A 20,521-nucleotide genomic window follows, 5' to 3' on the forward strand; every position below is an offset into this window, starting at 1 on the left:
CAAACCTGCCTCCAGATTCCGTCAAACACTTTTCAGAGATTTCCAATCTCACCCAGCTCAAATGATAACATTTAATTACATTTAATGTTTGAAAAAAAATGTGCTGTTCTGTTTACTGTTAATTTACAAACAAAATTATGCGAAAAGCGTTAAAAAAATGTCCCCCAATGTGCTGTTTTTTTCACAGGTTCTTCACGAAGAGATAGAAATGATGGGTTCCAATTTGAGACTCTGTTATCTGAGTTCTCGGACTCCTGGATACAAGTCCTTGCTCAAGATCACTATGACCCAGTCCACAGTCCCACTTAATCTAATCAAAGTTCACCTGATGGTAGCTGTTGAGGGTCATTTGTTTCAAAAGACATTTCAAGCGTCGCCAAATTTGGCCTACACTTTTGTCTGGGATAAACACGACGCATATGGTCAAAGAGTGTACGGCCTTTCTGATGCTGTCGGTATGTAATCAGCAAAACACTTCACTGATTATTGTGACCGGATTGAAGGTGTTATCTGTCTTAAGAACCACGGAACAGGATAGTGTTGTAGTATTTCACACCTTAGCCTCTCATAGTTTGAGCAATCTTATCAGCCCTCACCACACTTGAGCTTTATATGCTCAACGGAAAAATGCATGCTTTCTAAATTCACGTCCGTGTAACAAAATAATACTCGTGCTCTCGAATGTAATGTGCCATGCCGATAGGTACGTTTGGCACCAAAATTAAATTTCTCTTTTTCTCAGTCTATCAGTTTCAGAATTGCTTAATAAATCTAATATTGATTCCAGAAGATAGAATAGTGCATTAAAATACAGAAGCTATGCTTTGTTTCACAAAAAATGTACCCTTGAATAATCTAATATATATAATCTAATGCTTATAAAGTAAATACCTAATTTAAGTATGCCTAACTTTGAACCTTTAAAACAAGAGACACCTATACTGTAACGCACGTTGTGTATACACCAGAACAAATTGCAACAAACAGGTCGAGCAATTTATGGTCAATGGTCAGCAGCGTTTCATGTTCCAACATTGTTCTGGCAATCTCATCTTTGAGGACTGAAAGCCTTTTCCAAAATCAGAGGCATATAACTTGACAATGCCTCCTCACATGGCCAATGAAGCATGGGGGATGGAGTTTTATTAACATTCAGTAAAAGTACACTGCGGTTGAAATTCTAATATGTTGCTCAGGCTTCCAGGATAGTCAATTTAATAAGTTAGTAAACAAAGTCGTTTTTCACAAAGATTTTCTTATCACAGATCTCATTATGGTTCATGGAGTAAGAAGCCAATTATCCTATTATCTTAATTATTTAATAGCTAAATTGAAAATGTCACCTGGATAACCTACAAAACCATCCATAATTGTTTGTACAATCACTCCTTTTGTTCGTATTACATTGTCTTATAATAAGGTTTTCAGGCAATCAGTTAATGAACTTTACTGTATTGATAACAATTTAAAACACATTTTCCATGGAAGATAATGCATCTTCCCTTTCATGCCACCTTTGCTTAGATGTTTCCTCTATTAAAACCAGGACTATCTTTAAGATAAGTCAAAAGTGGCAGCCAAAGCATTTTACCAACAACTTTCCAACTGTTTCTACTAAAGGTGGGAGAATGGAAAAGGGGGATTAACATGAGTATATGGAAGAGAAGAGGTGGGAAGATGGAGGGGTACTAAGATGGTTCAGGAGGGGAGACAGTAGAAGTTGATGGTTGATGGAGTTGCCTGGAAGCAGAAGTGTCAACTTTACTGTCAGGGCCCCATTAGCTTTAACGGCAGCCAGTGTGAGACTGAAGGAACATAAGAATATGTACTTGCACTCATGACCATCAATTTTCTAATGATTAAAACTTACTATTAATATTTTACAGCAATGTCGTTGTATAAGCTAACAGAAAAGCTGCATATGGAACTTCCCACCATGACAGCGCTAACAAGATATTATTGTGAAATTCCACTTAAGACCTTTGATTAGAGAACTTCTCCAAATGATAGCTTCACAAGTTAATTGGGAAAAAAAAATGAATTAAGATATATATTTACGATGTTAAAGCCCCTGAAATTGGCATTAGATCTCATCTTTAAGAAAGACAGACTCATTCTAAATGTTGTGTTGAATTCAAAAGTGAAAGGAGCAGATAGCATCATTTATCACTATATTGCAAATGTTCTAAGCAATTGAAAGAAGATGAACTATTAAACTGTAAGGCTAATAATAATAAAAAAGTTGAGGCACCCCTTCATTATTCAAAGTGTTCTGATTTATATATTATCTAGTCTTTTGTTATTCACAGTGTTCTGGTTTCTCTATTAGTATCCATTTCTGTTATAGCTTTCTAAGATTGTCTGTACATTTTAATAATTAAAAAATGGTTGATGTTTGCTTTTTCACATCATTGCAATGCATTTTTGGAATACGTGTTTTGTTCTGTTTTCCCAGTGTCTGTGGGGTTTGAATATGAAACTTGCCCAAGTTTAATTGTATGGGAAAAAAGAACAGCAATATTGCAAGGATTTGAACTGGATCCCTCAAACCTTGGTGGCTGGTCCTTGGATAAGCACCATATATTAAACGTTAGAAGTGGTAAGTTTGATTTGTCTTAAAACATTGCTATTGAAGATACGACCTCTGCTGATGCTGCTTTATTAATTATAGTGGTGCTGTCACCTTCTTGAACACTGACCCTACTGAGAGCAGCCATCTTGGTATTATTTGCACAACTGCTTCTCTTCATTGATTTTTTTTTTTTTTTACATTTTAATGGAAATTGAAAGCCTGAAAAAAGTTGAAGGGGTTCCAGAAGATAAACCTAATAAATATATGGGATTAACTCAAAATTCTGTGGAATTGAAAATTAAGAGCACAAAAGGAGTGATGCAACAAACCATGATTGAGCTTTACTCTGCGAAATTACATTTCACTGGCTTCTGCAAGTTGCCCATAATTCTCCATTGGTTTTACAGTGGTTTCAAGCTGAAGCATAGGAAGATCAATTTTATTAAGTAATGCTACACAAAACGTACAGTTAAAATAACTATATAAATTACCTGCACAATTGCGGGATAATGTTTTAGCGGCACACATAATACTTGTAAATTTGTACCCTGAATTATCTTATCTTATATTTTAAACTGTAAACATATTCCAACATGCAAAGGATAGTCTATGATTAATTAAGAGAGGACATATGTTCTAGTGTGTTTTGATAGCAGTACATTGTGTGATTACAATCACATCTCAAACTGGTGGTTTATGTATAAGCATGTATTATATAAGATAACATATAATATGTGGTTGAGTAGTATATAATATGGTTTAAGATACTATTTTACCATCCGCAAAGAAAAAAAAAAACGAGCATCTAGACAAATTGCTTTATATGTTAATTGCAAAAATCTATGTTAATCACAAAGCCTTAGACTACATCCAAGGCATTTCAATACTTTAATTTTCACTATAGGCAGACAATTGGACTAATTATGTGCAGTATTATACTATTCTCCTCTTAGCTGTTGGTACATTGCAAAGTGAGACACTGTAGTGTTCACTTGTGACATATTAATATAATGGTGTCAACTGTTAATAGTGGCTTTATGGAGCTTTGAAGAGTAGTTGGTGTACATAGCTATATTTATTGGATTCCAAATGACTTTTAGGTGTTAATTTACTGCCCTACTGTTTTGACTAAGAACATTATTTTGTAAGTGCATTTTTTCCCATTGTACATCTGTGTATAAAATCTTAGGACAGGACCTTAAGCTGTTTCATTTGGATTCCAGCTGCTCACGCATTCTAACCACTATTATTTTCCAGTCACAAAAATGTCATAGGACGCTTGGCTGTTTCATGGTTTTAATTAAATAGTGCCCAAAGCTTAGCTTGGCGTAACTATTAAAAATATAATAGTCTTCCTAATATATCACTAGATCATAGCTGGGAATGTATCCAAATGGGGATGTGACAAGCTGAACTGTAAGTGCTCACATGTATATTGGTTCATTAGGACACATCACTCACTTGTGTTACACAATGTTTATATAATTTTAAAAACGAGTGGGTACGATAATATCTATTTTTAAGGACACACACCTACCTATCCATTGTATATATGTATTAAGGGCTATAACCTTCAAGCCTTTCTATCTCTGATAGGCTGCACAGGACTGGCAGACCCCATAAGCACTGTTGCCTACAGTTAGGCAGCAAGAGAAGGGCTTGGGAAAGGAGGGGAGCTGTAGATATTTACTTAAGTGTGGGGAAGTGTTGGCCATTTCCCTTTGAACCAAGACCAACCATTGCCTTCCCGCTCGCCCTCCTCATGGTTTTGTAGCGTTGGTGACCTGGTATAGTGCAGGAGCAGGTTATCGGTATCGGAGTGTGGCCAAGCATGTGGGGCACAGGCCTTTGGCCACATGGACATCCAGGACACTGTCTGGGCCTGGTGCCCTGGTGATTGGAATTTGGTTGTAATAGCCACCGAGATAGTGGACATTAGGACTAGCCTTCAATGTTTAAGAAGGTTAACAAATTTGGTCATGTGTAAACACTAGGCCAGGCAAAGTCTATGGTGTTAGTCAAAATAAGTGAAATCCAATCCTATGTTTCATGTGTTCTGTGTATGATGTAATGTGTTTTTTTTTAATTATATATTTGATATGTTGTAGTGTCACGGTGTGATTGACTGCTATAAAACTATTATCAGAAAGTAAATATATTTAAACTCTAAAAGGAGTATGTGTGGCTATTTTGGGGACAGCCATGGGCAGTTCTTCAGTCATGCCATATTAATATGACATGTATAAATAATTGGGAAACCACTGCATTTTTATTTTTTCTGAATAACAAAAAAATATCAAAGAAAGTGTGTATTCATCAAATATTATATAGTTAGTTTCAAATGGTCTAAACTGTTGCACTTCAAGCATTTATTGTTTTTATCTTTATAGGAATTCTGCACAAAGGAAGTGGAGAAAACCAATTCCTGACACAACAGCCTGCTGTCATCGCAAGCATTATGGGTAACGGGAGAAGGAGGAGTATTTCTTGCCCAAGTTGCAATGGTCTTTCAGAAGGAAATAAGCTATTGGCCCCTGTGGCTCTGGCTGTTGGAATCGATGGAAGCCTCTATGTGGGAGACTTTAATTACATAAGACGCATCTTTCCCTCCAGAAATGTCACCAGTATTTTGGAACTTCGGTGAGATTCTATTTCTGACAGAAAAGTTAGCTGCAATATCATGCAGCATGCTTTTATTAATATGAATTTTATAGCTGACCTGACACAAATCAAAACCACTAAGAGTTTAGTTTGTCTCAAAATAAATACACTAAGACAGTGAAATATTTCAGTCGTGTGTTACCACAAACTGTTTGTGTATTTGTGTATAAAGTTAGTATTGGATATTAACACAAAGGGGAGAAGAGCTCTTTAAAGGATTGATACATCAGGCTTAAATTATTTGTTGAATAATTTACCCTGGGCAAAATCACAGATGGGAAGGCCTTTTGTATATTGAGGAGCAATGTAGTTCTGGCCTCTTCATCAGTGAAGGAGAAAGTGACACTTTGAACAGCTGTTTTGAGCTTTGCTAATGTCCTATGGACTAAGAATGACATTTATCTCTGTCGAAAGATGATCCATTAAGTGCACATCAGCAAATTTACTTGTTCCCTGCCATTAGTATCGTTGGTTATTCTACATTGCCCTCTACAGGAACAAAGTGCTATTTTTTTCTTTAAAATTATATAGATTTTGTTCTACTATAGCATTATTAATATTGAAATTCTGAAAGTGGCCTACCTACCTGGAAAAAGACCAGTATGTTGGGATAGATTTACTGAAGAAGATACAACAAGGTGGAAAATTGAATATTACTAAAACTCTTAGTTGCTTATTAGAAACAAAGAAAATTCAGCCCATTATAGATAATATGACTGTGTAGCAGTCATTTCACATCAATCAGGTTTGTATAATAACATACCGTCCTTCAGTTTTGTATAATACTTTCTCAGGTGGACCAACAATTTTCTGTAGTAGTGGACAATGATGTCGCAGAAACAGAACAGGGTATGGTTGTCTCTCAGTGTTGCAGGCCTTAAACTAAGAAATTTAGGGGAGCCCTCTCTGCATTGCTGCTTCCGTACCAGATCAGTGATTTTGACGTTCTATTTGCCTTAGATTATATTTCTCATAATGCAGCAAAAAATAGGAAAAGCGATAAGAACAAGAAAAACAGCAATAAAATAAATAGTCCTATAAATGGCAGCAGCCCACTCGCCAAGGTTTCCGCTTCTTGGCTTGATAAATAACTTGGAGGTCACAGGAGATAGTGGTTGCGCATAGAGGAGAAGAAAGTCACAGTAATATAATATGTGGCTGGCACCGAGTTAAGGAATTTGGGGACTTAAGCAATTAGTCCCACAAAATTTGCATGGGCGATACAATCCTCCCCTGGGGATATCTTTAGCAGCAGTCCTGTGTAGTTCTTTTTTTTGGTTCTCAGGATAAGGTGCACATAAAAAGTTAAACAGAAATAGGCATAGTGCTTTCTGTGTATGTAAAATGAATAAAACAAATAAAAACAGTTCACTATATACTCACAATATGGTGAGCAATAAATGGATTGCTCACACCTTCTGGCGTAGGTGGAATAATCCCCACCAAGGATATAAACGTGCGTGTTTAAAACATTAAAAGGATACGAATGGTTAAAAGGAAAAGAATGGTTTTAAAAAAAACTTTATTTTTATACTTTATTATTTATTTTCAGCTTTTTGGTTAAAAACCATTAAAAGGTCAATAAAAATAGCACATACACGTTTCACCTACTAAATAGGCTTCCTCAGAGTGTCTGCGGTCTACTTGGCTAATCATCTTGGCAACACTCCCTACGCCTTCTCCAAACTAGCTAGAAATAGCGACCCTGAGCAAAAACAAAGGACACTCTTTTGTATTTTAGAACTTTAGTATTTAAAGAAAATGGATCTGCTAATATTTTGTTTCCCTTTATTAACAGTAATAACTGTAGTTAGATAATTATCTTCTAGAAAGCAGTGGTTAGCACTACTTGTTCTTCAAACTAATTTTTAACACCATTGCGTAATTTATCTGTAATTTTGCAATCTACAATAATTGTGGTTTGCTATTGTATTCTGTTTTCATTGTCATGCTTTGCATTGTCTAACATGTTTTTCTCTCTTTTTGTCTGCCATCCTGTATTATTCTATAAAGAAACAAGGAATTTAAACATAGGTAAGGTTATAAATGTAAAGTATGCAGTGTTTTTTTTATTATTGCTTTGCTTTTCTTTTTGATCGTCTTCTTGATATACAATGAAATGTTTTTATATATGACCGACCAGCTCAGTTAATAACAGGTCTACAAACATGCAGGAAAAGCTATTGTTTTGCACATAATTGTAGTTGTAATGTTTTACATTATTGTCATAGCTCATTGTTGTGCTCGTTCGGTACACCAAATGTATAATTGTGGGATTCAAATAACTTTTTCAGCAACACTCATTTGCTATTACTTATAAACAAAATTATTCTTCACTATATAGTCCTGCTAAACAGGAAGTGAATTACTAAGAGCATAAATCTATACAATTCTACGTGTTAGCTTTAGACATTGGTTTAATAGGAATTGACAAGTTAATTGTATTTATACTTCCCCTTCACGCTGTGCTTCTATCAGTATATGTATGACCAGAGAGGGACCAAATGACTTATTATTACTTATTTAAAGCACACCAATTTGTAAAAATATCGATTTCATATTTCGTATGTAGCTTTAATATGTTATATGTATAGACAGACATATAGAATAATCATCACTTATCTATAAAATCTGTAATTGCAACTTGTCTGTGGATTCACATTGATGGCATATGTTTCCATCTAAAGGAGAGACCCCGGAGGTGGCAAAAATACATTTGATTTTCCATCTTTTTTTCTATGTTGGCCCAACAAAGGGTATCAACTTTGATCAAAGATTCCATCTTCTCTTGGACACACTCATTATAGTCACCATATCTATTGTTTTCTTATATATCTTTAAATTACTGTAGATGATGATAGGCATTTATAGATATGTATACAGAAAGCTACCCGTCAATTCAATAATAATAAAAAAAGAAGTTTGCATCTTTTAACTTTGTGCAAATATTTATTCTGTGAAATGCCCCCTTTGTCCTGTAGGTAAATAACAATTTTATATAATTCCATTTTCTAAGAACTAAAGTTTTTTGTGACTACTTAGCTTCTATTTAGCTGCGTGGGATTAACACAAACAATTACTGTGGTTAAATGAAACAAGCTTTTTCTGATCATTTAACAAACCTTTTAGTGAAGTAAAAACAGGCAGTGACATTATTACTGAGCTACTCCTTCAGCCTAATTAACTTTTTAACAAATTTTTTGGAACAGATGGTTTAGTCGTAGTTTCTAGTTCACATCCACAAGTATTTTATAATTGCTGGTCTCGTTTTTCAAAATATGACAAATAAAGCTTTTAATTCCAAATTGAGTAGTAAACAAAATAAGATGAGGATATTATACCAGGTCCCTGATAATTCACCTCTCCGTCCCATCTCTGTGTTAATCAATTCACTTTTCCCAGTACATCTAAATCATCAGTAACATGGGATTTCACTCTTTTCACTCTAATCCCAAGGCTGTCAGGACAGTAATTGCTCTATATTTCAACATGAAATGGGAGAATTCTTACTGGAATAGAGCATCACATTGACATAGAGTTAAGATGGCAGCCCATTTATTTGATATATTTATTGGACCAAAGTAATGGTTATGTTGGACTGTTGGTTTTCGATTCCATTTTAGACCCTTCAAAAAAATATTTGGCTGAGGTTAATAAAAATGCTGCTCCACCTTCTCAATTCTTATAACTATTCTACAGCATTAAAAGTAACTTTACCAGTGTTCAACATCAAAACCATGGCCATAAACTAAATAGTTTATTTATTTTTGAATGTTTAATTGTGGCCTGTAGCTAAATCTTAACATGCTTTTTAAGGAAGGTCACATTTGCTCCTGGTGGCAGAAACAGATTTGGCGGAAATACTAAAGTTGTTTTTTTTGCTTAATATCTTAGTTATAGATATGGTGTCTAATGACAAATGAATACAGAACAAGACATGGACCAAATGAAATACGCTATATAGAATTTTTCAATGAATAAGTCAATATAAAAATGGAGTACTGCGTGCAACTTATAGTTATAAAGTATGACACAAAGCAATACAAACAATTATGTACAGCATACCACTGGATCAACCATACATAACATTGAAGCGAGTTGAAATATCCTTTTCCTTCTCTTTTGTGAGAAAAGTTTCTGACTTCTAGTGTAATTTATTTAGCTAATGCTTTTTACTATGTAAATCACACTAAATGTATCTTATAGTAGCAAACAATTTTGGACACCAGACACAAAAGGCTCACATACATTTCTTCATAACGTTTACATATAGATTATACCTGTATGGTGTAAAATCCTTTATGTGCATTTAGTGAATTTTATTTCCTAAAAGTCAGCTTTTAATTACCAAAACAGGAATCAAGTGCATGTAGGATACAGTCGACAGTTCATTATGTGGCCTTCTATAATGTCTGCATGTCATACATTTATACGATGTTTAGTACATTTCTTGTTAGAAATCTCCAAAGACAATGTGTCTCAGAAGTTCCAAGTAAGGGAAAGTTGACTCAGATAAGATGTATTTTTTCCATGACCTTGTCAAAAAGACATTGCCTAACTTAGGAAAAATGGCCAGGGTTGAGCCCAATGTATTTTTTTTTGCAAACACCTGTGGTGAAAATGCTAGATTTATTACATATCAACTCAAGTCAAAGCAACCTGGGGTTAGTAGTAAAAGCGTAAATTTCTTTATATCTGCCTATGTTGTCATGATAAAAATAATACTGTTTCATGAGAAGTAATATTTTTGTAATACAACCTCAATAAGGTAATAACTAGCACTTTACAGTTTACTGAAACTTAGAAGATGAGCAAATTTTTACAATAACGGAATGGTATAACATGATTGAACTTGCGTGTACCATATAAATCAGCATAAATGCATGTTGCTTAGTATGTTATCAAAAACATACAGTTTTACTTTTCGAGCCAATATGCATTGTGTGATTTACAGCTACTGTCATTCATTTACAAAACTTTCCAACAGCTTCTCTTTAAAACTGACCAGCACGGCTAAAAAATAGTTCAACTAGAATTAATTACAATTTGCATTTGATGAAGCGATGTAAGCACAGATGTTCAATGTTACATTTCTATGGAAATTTGATGAGAGATTAAGATTGGATTTCACACAATTTTTGGATTACCAGATGGTTTACAGAAATAGATGTCACTTTTTTTTTTACGAGAAACAAATTAGTGCGGAAGTCTCCAACCACAAGCTTGCTGACCAGTTTTTACTCTCTATAATACAATTCAGAGCTTGTGTGTATTGTTGGGTGTACAAGTGTCGCTCCCAAAGTGCGATTGTAATAATTTAAGGATGGTGGCGAATGGTTGTAAGCATCGCAATAAACAATAATGTACAATGTGTTAAATTATGTAATGAATCTGGGTAGTTGAGCTTTTTTATTGCAGGCTGTTTATTGAACACACTGCGGTTTCAAAAAACTATTTGTCAAATTGACCCGAAATGTTAAAATTTGCAAAACGATCCCATGAAGACAGTGGGAGGCCACCCACATTTGATTGCTAAACCAGTTGGAAGCACTTAGTGGTTTAGTAGTGTTTCTGATATCCTGGGATCTTCTTTGCTAAGTCCCTGAATTTGTAGCTCCCAGAAAAAATGTTTACTAATTAGTAAACAAAGCATAGGGCAAAACCAGAGGGCATCTAATCAAATGCACTGATTTGTTTGCTTGATGAAGAACAACATTAATTTGAATGTTTACCTAAATATATCTATCCTGTAGTAATACTTGATTTTGTCCAAATAAATCCTTTTCTTTCTTTTCTCAAAAGCAACAACATTGCACATAAGTATTATCTGGCTGTAGACCCTGTGTCGGGTTCAATCTATCTGTCAGACACCAACAGCCGCAGAATTTACAAAATCAAGTCACTCACAGCGACTAAAGATATTGCAACCAACTTAGAAGTTATAGCTGGGAATGGAGAGCAGTGTATGCCCTTTGATGAGGCACGGTGTGGGAATGGTGGCAAAGCTGTGGATGCAATCCTAACAAATCCCAGAGGTAAGCAAATGCCACAAGCACAAGGTATTTGCATCTGTGCAGGTGGACCATGCAACTTTTTTCCCCTGTCCAGGCTCATATGAGATGACTGTTCAGTTTTAAAGCTAGGTTCCTGGAAAACCAAGTAAAAAATCTATATATATATATATCCAGGAACAAGTGCTGTAACCTAATGCTAGGCCAGCTGGTGTGGGGAGCCTGGCTCATCCCAATGCCTGTCTTGTCCAGGTTATGCCTATAACTATAGCCTTCTAAGCAACCCCAGTTATTTACACTATGTATCTTAGATTGCATTTCCACCCTTAAGTGTTTTTATCGTTTCTGCATTTTAAAGATGACCATGAACTTTGTTGGACTCGCCAAACTTCAAAATATTACCCTAAGTTAAATATAGTTGCATTTTCCAGTGTATGTAACTCATATTGAAGCGTACTTTTAAGTTGAATCATACCAATGTTAGTAAGTAAAAGAAACAAGCAGCCATATGACATTGGGCTTAAATTGATCAGAACAAATAAAATAAAATTAAAATCAATGAACAGAGATAAGATACTTGAAGGGTACAGCATAACTAACCTGCTCAGTGTTCTAACACTTATAATTTCATTACAGCTACTAATAATGTTTTATTTTTGAATATAAAATACATTCATTTAGTTTTATTAAAAGTCAGCTCATTCCACAAGCTGTAAGCATGAAACAAGGATCTGAAATGTCGAAATGTACTATCCTATTTAATATCCCCCTTTGTCAGTTTATGACTCTACCGCTATCCATTACTGTCAGGGAATGTTGGCCCACTAGCTACTGCATTGCCACTTGTATCCACCATGTTGCCTAGAGTAACAAGGACTTAAGGCCGCATTTACATACATTCCTTTAGTGTAAATATGTTCTGGACAGGAGATTGAAAGTGCTGTCTTGCAGAGCTTTCGAGCTGGGTTATTAATAGGCTACTTGGATGAATTTGCGCCCTGGGCTTAACACTACCAGCCCTCTCCTTATTACTGGTAGACATTCTACTTTCACTACCGCCCTATTACACTGAATATTCTTTTTCAGTGCGATGAGATATGAATCAACCTAGAGGAACTAAAAAAATGAATGAGATCCATTCAGCGTTATTATACATCATTTTTACCAACAATCCAGATTTGGCTAAAACAGTCCAGGCTGAATTAGGCTCAACCTTGTTCCCAGGAATGGTGTTTACTGTGCAAGTGCAAAGCCCAATAATGCACTAAATATGGGGAAAGTATGGGGCATTCCATGGTAAGAGGGCGTTGTTATCAATATTACCATGATACACATGTGAAATGAGGCAAGTGTGATGATGTCAGGTAGACCCACAAATGAAGTCACACACTGTTTGGTTAATGGCTTATAACTTACATAATGCTAAATATGTGGAGTATGTGGAATATCATAGAAACTATATTTTGCGTTACACATACATTTTCTGTGAATATATAGAGATATGGGAAGCGCCTTTAAACAAACATTTAAAAAGTATATTTATTGTGTTAAAGACTTTTAAATACCATGGATCGTTGGTTTATATATCTTCTTTATTCAAGTAAAACAAATAAAGTAAAATGTGTTAAATCAATCAGTTTTCTGAAGAAATACAAACATTCTCCATCAAGGATCAAAATGATTGTTTTTTTCCCCCCACTGTCACTTAGGCATTGCAGTTGACAAGAATGGACTAATATACTTTGTTGATGCAACAATGATCCGTAAAGTTGATCAGAATGGAATAATATCCACTTTACTAGGATCTAATGATCTTGCAGCTGGTCGACCACTAAGTTGCGATTCAAGTATGGACATCACACAGGTAAATGTTCAGTCCTATTAATACAAGCAGGGAATTTAAGCGTGAACTAACGTTAACCTGAAAATAACACAAGCTCAAAGACCTTCTCAGAATTGACATTATATAATACTGTATATAATATTTGATAATTTATTTCTTTCATATAGTGCGGAAACAATAATATGAATCTACGTGGTATTTTCCAGGTGCGTATGGAATGGCCAACAGATCTTGCTGTGAACCCAATGGATAATTCTCTCTATGTCTTAGAGAACAATGTTATTTTGCGTATAACCGAAAACCATCAAGTCAGCATCATAGCTGGGCGGCCTATGCATTGCCAGGTACCCGGAATAGACTATTCTCTTAGCAAGCTGGCTATTCATTCTGCACTTGAATCTGCAAGTGCTATAGCTATTTCCCACACTGGGATCCTCTACATTGCAGAAACAAACGAAAAGAAGATTAATCGGATACGACAAGTAACAACCAATGGTGAAATCTCTCTTCTAGCTGGGGCAGCCTCGGACTGCAACTGCAAAGATGATGTCAACTGCAATTGTTATGCCGGAGATGATGGTTATGCTACAGATGCTTTTTTAAACTCACCGTCATCTTTAGCAGTGGCACCCGATGGCACAGTTTACATAGCCGATCTTGGGAATATACGTATTAGAGCTGTCCTTCAGAACAAGCCTGTTCTTACTGCATTTAATCAATATGAAGTTGCTTCCCCAGGAGAACAGGAATTGTACATCTTTAATATCAACGGGATTCATCAGTACACTCAGAGCCTTGTGACGGGAGAATATCTATACAATTTCACTTACAGCGCCGACAATGATGTGATAGAAGTGATTGATAACAGTGGAAATTCTTTAAAAATTCGTAGGGACACTAACGGAACCCCAAGACATTTTCTCATGCCAGACAATCAGATAATTACCCTGACACTCACTACCAATGGCGGATTAAAGTTAGTCTCGACACAGAGTCTTGAGTTGGCCCTGATGACGTACGATGGAACTACCGGGCTTTTGGCAACAAAAAGTGACGAGACAGGCTGGACAAATTTTTATGAGTAAGTATTTCAAGGCTTATTATGCAATGTTGTGGAGAATAGTGATATGTACAGCCATCTCTAGGTGAACTGACTGTGGTCTGTGCCTCCTGTCTACAAACACAGCTGAGAGCTAGTTTGCCTTGATTCTAATGAAGTAATGATAACAAAAATGGCATATGAAATGACTTGAAGGAATCGTGGTGTGTTTTCATTCAATAGTACACCAAGCATGTTTCCATATAAATGCACAACATTCTAATGATGTCTAGCTAGGAATTATGTTAATCTTAGTTCAATAGGTGATGGCGTGATACTTGTAATGGTTGCAACAGTTGTATTTTTGTTATATCGATACATCCAAAAAAGCAAGATATATAAGCATAGCTGGAAACGGTCAGTTCTCCGGGTTACTGAGGAGAATCTCCCCTCCTACCACTTTCAATGTTTCAGCATGTCAGTCTAGCCTTGCACGCAACATCACCAGACATCACCAGACATCAGTGGACCTGTCCACCCACATCACTAGAAGAAAGGGCTCCGGGTAGCTGGAGCCTGAATGTTCAAAGGTATGTATATAAACTCTTTGAACTATGCCAGTTTAAAAAAATAAAAAGAAATTGTAAAACCATGAACAAAATGTCAGAGGTTGGGCCTTTCTTAATGCCATGTGCTTAGCATATGATGCTGGTCAAACTTTAGACTCCTAGCAATCGAATAAGAAGGATGACTAAGAAAAATTTATGAATATTTCACCATTAGGTAAAAAAAAACTCCTGGTCACATTCATTGCTGGTGCTAATGATGCCTTTGCTTTTCTTTGTTGGCTTATCCAGTGTCACCGAGGTAAAGGTGGTAATTTCCTAAAATTCTGTTGTTTTGACCACTCGAAAGGTTTTCTATTTTTAAAATAACTTTCCTCTTTCACAATACATTAGTCGGTTTTCTTCTCACCTCTCCTTGCTTTTGCTAATACCAGGCCCGGGGTTACTATGGCAACCTCTGTTGAGTGTATTTGTATTGGAGTGCTGCTGGTCATTTAAATATCCAAAAGAGATATATAATCTAAATGCAAATATAAAAGAATAAACCTAAAAAAACCTTTAGACTGGTTTGAAAGTCTCATTTAAGCATTGAAAAGGTTAACCACAAACACACAGATGTTTTGCATGTCACAGTGGCATGAGAACAGCGGAGGCTGTGTCGACTTGGCACAGTCCTCCATAGTGCTAATGGGATTGTTGGGGAGATGGGTGATCTACATTTCCACCTTCCCATTAAACAGTGGTGCAACTGGGAGCCTGAGGGGCTGACATGGACCTACCTTCCTAATATTTCACTGATACTTCACAGGTTTGCCACACACAGGAATAGATTGAAAACATTGAAAGGTATTACAATATATTGGCTACAATGTATTCAGTCTGCGGACTGAGGGAAGTTTGTATGCTCCCTGAGGGCGTATGCAGAATTTCCCACCCTAATAACCTCGTTCCCATTGCCTACATTTTTTGGCTTAGTGGAGGGGTTCTTGGAGGGAGGCAGATGTTAGTTACTTATTACTAGGAAGACTAATATGACCACGGTAGTAGTAGCTAACAGACCATCATGCACCTGCAGAACATGAGAACTTCGTCACAACTACCCCAGTCTACAATTCCTATGGTGTTCGGCGATTATTTGCTGACTATATATCATGGGAGCTGCAGTCAACAAGAAGACCGGGGCCACCACAACCCCAGTCTATAACTACAATTTTTATTCTAGCTCTAACCCGGGAATCTGAATATGTATGCCTCTTATGCGTTATAGGTTTTTTGTATATTTTTACGCTGTGTATATTTGCAGGTTCTCACCGAACCTTAGGGTTGAGCAGCCCCTCCGGCCACACAGATGCCTCATTAATGGCGTCCAGAGGAGGCTTTACATTGCTTGAGACTCTCTTTTTAGTTAAAATGCCAAATAGTTCCATTGATTCCACTCCTTGATAAGGATTGATTGAAAGGATTGAAACTTGGGGTACTTTGACGTTGTGGCGGGCTAAGCAATATATGGCCATATAGTGTGATGGAATCTCCGTTTTCTTGCTAGCTGCGAGAATAGGGTATGCGCTGAATTCTTGCTTTGTTTTCTATAAGTACGATTTCCAATATCGATGGCTGAATATAATTGTGGATGCAGTCAACAAACATAAGTATTTGTACTGTAGACTTAGTTCTCTATAGAGACGGCCACTTGGCAACCCTAATTTGAATGAGTTTTCATAATTACTGTTTGAACGTTTCTATTAATTACCTTTAATATGCAAAGCAGGGCATTGACAGGAAAACGTATTTCACGTGAGCTTCATTTTTTTCCACCAGGACTCCCCAAGGATTGCCATCCGTGGACACAAAGCATACATGAGAACATAACTCAGGCCTTGCCCGTACTTCATCACCATAGTAATTTCATGTTGTGCTGCTTGTTGGTACATTTACAGTCCCTACATTAAAAGTGTGATCACTGTCACTTTTTTGACCATTCTTTGCCGATTTCCCAAATACTCTTTGAACATGAATTGGCAGCTGTTTGACTCCATCTCATGTGCACATATATTTAAGTTAATTAGATAAAGCGTGTGTGCTGTGTGCTGTTAATATTAATGAAAAAATGTGCAAGTCATTAATAGGTGAAGGTGTGCTTTTTCCCTCGCTCCCTTCTGTTTATCATTAAATCACAAATTGCATCACATGTGAGCTAAATTTGCCGAAGTTCTAATATGTCAAAGCAGCTCAAATGGCAGCAAATATATATTCAAATTATTCTCATTTCAATATATTTCAAATTATCTATTGAATTACACTTAATGTAAATACACATTTTATAGGCATCATTTTCAAAGTAACTCATAGGAATAGATATAAAATTATTTTCTGTAATGGTGAATATTCAAAGAGATGTTACGAGGCCAGGATTTTAAGGGAAATTGTAGATAAATGCAAACTGATTTTGCTTAAAACCTAATTAATAACATATATATATATATATATATATATATATATATATGTTTCATAATGTGTAATAGGAGGAAACTGATAACATGATGGCCTGGTAAAATCTGAAAAGCACAGATTATCAGAAACCCCGGAGACTCTGTGTGACGCTCCGCTCCTTCAGATCTCCGGTTCGCGGCGGCTAATCGCCAGGTCATTTTGGCAAGCACATTCCGCTTTCTACCTTTCTACAAAGTTAATGTGTTTGGCTCCAGGTAGCCATAGCCTGCAAGTTCCCAGTCATGTTAATAAGATATGAGTCAAGGAGATGGACCTCTCCCCACCGACTTTTTTTTTTAGTTCACTTGCCTAGCTCCGTAGTCACCCAATGGTCACTTACTAAGGTAAATATATTAATGCAATTTACTAATGTGCATGCTGCATTGTGACTAGGAAAAGGTGAAGAACCAGACCAACCGCATGCCACTTTTGTATGATTACTTGTACATGGGATGTATAGCACAGTTATTGCCTTCTTGGAGTTTATACATGCCACACAATGGGGGGGGGCAACATCTCTAAATGTGCAGGTCAGCAATGTGTGACAATCTTGTGTATCCTGGAAATAATCCTGGAAAAAATGGCCAACGTTTAGAGAGTCTGTGATCAAACGTGTGGCTGCCAGTGGTGCTTACGGTACACTTGGTGAAACCATGGTTAAGACTCACTCAATGTCATTTATGAAACCATTGGCCATTAAACTCCGCTAAACAGCAAATGCAATGGTTGTTTGCGATAGTTATTTCCATTACTCAGGGTTCTTTGTGAAATTTGAATCTGAAGTGTTCTCCTTGAAAAGCTGCTCCTCTGTTCTGTTGACATGACTTAATTGTCCAATTAGTTATGTTTCTTAAGCATACAAAATGTGCAGATGATTTAATTAGTTAATACAATATTTCATCTTGTCTGCATTTCCACGAAGGAACGTTCTGGGTTTTTAATCTACTGTTTGATCCTTGCAAGGAGAAAATTGTTCCTTAGCATACATTTGGTTTTAGATAGCACAAAAAAATCAAACATATTAGTTTAAAACGTTTCTTAAAAAAAAGAATACTGTCAACACTGCAAACAGGTACTTTTAAGAGGACAAAAGCAACAGCGGTATCATGAAACAAAATGCACAACACTACAGATGGTTTTGTAGCATAAACGTAATTTGGTTGTTATTCCTGCATTAGATATCTGAGGAGCCCCATGCTGGGATAAGCTTGCTGACCATCAGTAGCAGGAAGGACCGAGGTCACCAACTCCTGGCCTTCTAACCAGGAGCTTCCTTCCTAAATTCATTCATTCAAATGATAACCCGCATCCTCCTTCTGTCAGAAAAGCGCAAACACTGACCACAAGTGGATTTTGTTCTAGGGTTTCCATTTTAGCCGATAGATATATGCTCATAAGAGTATGTCTCACAATTTATAGATATACTAATTGTGTACAAATCACTATGTAGTAACAATGACTATGATTATTTATGTTGTGAATACTATATCTACGTAGTTACAAGCATGCGGCATTAATATACAGCTTGTCATTAATGGCTTACAATAAGAATCACTGGAACCGAAACCTGCAGCCATAGCACTCTGCGGAAAACCATTAAAAAAACTGCATTCGCATATTTCATCCTATAAAAGGAGAGCACCCTGATATAAGGGCTGTGTTAACGGCTGGTATTAACTCTTTTATAGCTAAGTGCATTGGCTTCCTGGTATTACTTGGTACTCAAAGGTAGGCACTCTTTAATTACTTAACATTTCCAGGGAATGCTTAATTACCACGTGACACAAAAGCATTCGCTGATAGATTGTTGTCATAGAAACTGGAAAAAAAAGCTTCCTAGAAATAGAGATCAGCGAGGGTATGTTTGCTGATGTTTGCTGATACAGTTCACATTAATACTTTCACATTTTAGACAAAACCAAGATGTTATGTCTAAGCAAAATAGCACCTTCAGCTTAAAGGTACACTCCAGCCATCGTATGCACTTTAATGTATATGGTAGATTAATGTCGCAATTAGGGATTCATCAGGGAGTCCCCTCATTTGCCTTGCAGGAGATGCGCATGTCCTGCTACCCCTAAGCCCACGCAGATACTCAACTCCACTCATCTTCAGCTCTGGGCTGCATGATTTCCAGGAGGTTTAACTAGACCTGCGGCATGCATGGGCATTTGGTGCTCCCATTGATTGAAATATGAGTGCTTTCCTGCCAGTAATTGTTTGTTTTACGGAGGCAAACTGCCACAGAGAGCGGAGGGAGCATTTTGAGCATGTGGGTGGATTAAGTACTTTAATATGCATTCATCATTGGCGATGTCGTTTAGGACAGTAGGCTGTTCCTTTAAGTCTTTTGGATGAGTGTGTGTATGGCGATCTCTGAATACTATATATCGATGCCAAAGTATCATTACATTCTGACTTGTCGGCAGCCTTTATTGAATGAATTCATGAGCCCATGACATTTAATGTAGTCAAATGTGCTTTAGCTTTATGTGAAAATATCCAGCCTGCATCAGTGGATTATTAGATAAGGTTATTAAAGGATTGGTAGAGGACAAGAATATTAAACAACCAAGTTGGAAAACATTTACTGGTGGCTTCCTGGATTGTAATTTTATACAATTTCTCTGTACAAATCCAGCCATCCCCTAAACTATCCCTATGATAACATTCATTTGTTGTTAAAATGGGCTGCACGCCACCAATATGAAGCTTTTGGCAGCTTTGGAATAGCAGACATTTCCTAAATGTCAGTAAATAGGGCTTTCTGATTGGCAGAGGGGACTGCAATGCGTTACAGGATATAACGTGGGATCTTATATTTCTGCTCCAACATTTGCATTCATTCGAAGGTTACTTCCCTTGGACTTTAACCTGCAAAACAAATTGCTGGGTAGTACAAGATTTTCTTTTTAGGAAAAAAAGCCGGATTCTACAGGCACACATGCAAGTAAGATGACTAGCGTTTTTGTAATAATTTATTTAATCATTGTGTACAAGTAGTTATTAATGGCCTTTGCCATTCTCTTCACAATATTAATTAGCATAATCTAATGCAGCTAATAGCCCTACTTGGAAAAGAGTACAAGAAGGGTGTTACTGTGCACTAACTACAATATAATGTTTACCAGACCCTAACTACAGTATAATAACTTCCGGCAGAGAAGGCTGGGAGCAGGTATATCCAAGTGGCCCCATTGGCCCCTAGTCTCTCTAGGTACCTAACCCACACTCTCACACTAATACACACTAACATAGACTTACACACTGGCAAAACATTTACACGCACACTCACTCTAAACCACACATAGACATTCATTCACTCTAACCTACATACAT

At 36.6% G+C, this 20,521-nt stretch overlaps 1 protein-coding gene across 9 annotated transcripts in view; it reads left to right on the forward strand.

The window, feature by feature from the left end:
* LOC149285889 (teneurin-2-like) overlaps positions 1–20,521 on the forward strand; it is a 771,075-nt gene that overhangs the window by 729,975 nt on the left and 20,579 nt on the right. For 7 of the 9 annotated variants that reach the window (XM_089494756.1, XM_089494755.1, XM_089494760.1 and 4 more), the window contains 7 exons: positions 188–455; positions 2,456–2,599; positions 4,963–5,212; positions 7,247–7,267; positions 11,036–11,268; positions 12,954–13,108; positions 13,294–14,168. In XM_089494756.1, the coding sequence (XP_089350882.1) occupies positions 188–455; positions 2,456–2,599; positions 4,963–5,212; positions 7,247–7,267; positions 11,036–11,268; positions 12,954–13,108; positions 13,294–14,168 (1,946 nt within the window). The remainder of the gene's footprint in view (positions 1–187; positions 456–2,455; positions 2,600–4,962; positions 5,213–7,246; positions 7,268–11,035; positions 11,269–12,953; positions 13,109–13,293; positions 14,169–20,521) is intronic. The other 2 variants (XM_089494761.1, XM_089494763.1) reach the window with 1 other exon arrangement.

The sequence above is a fragment of the Sceloporus occidentalis genome, unplaced genomic scaffold (assembly GCF_023333645.1).
Source record: "Sceloporus occidentalis isolate IW3139 unplaced genomic scaffold, rSceOcc1.0.p SCAF_75, whole genome shotgun sequence".
In the NCBI taxonomy this organism is placed as follows: domain Eukaryota; kingdom Metazoa; phylum Chordata; class Lepidosauria; order Squamata; family Phrynosomatidae; genus Sceloporus; species Sceloporus occidentalis.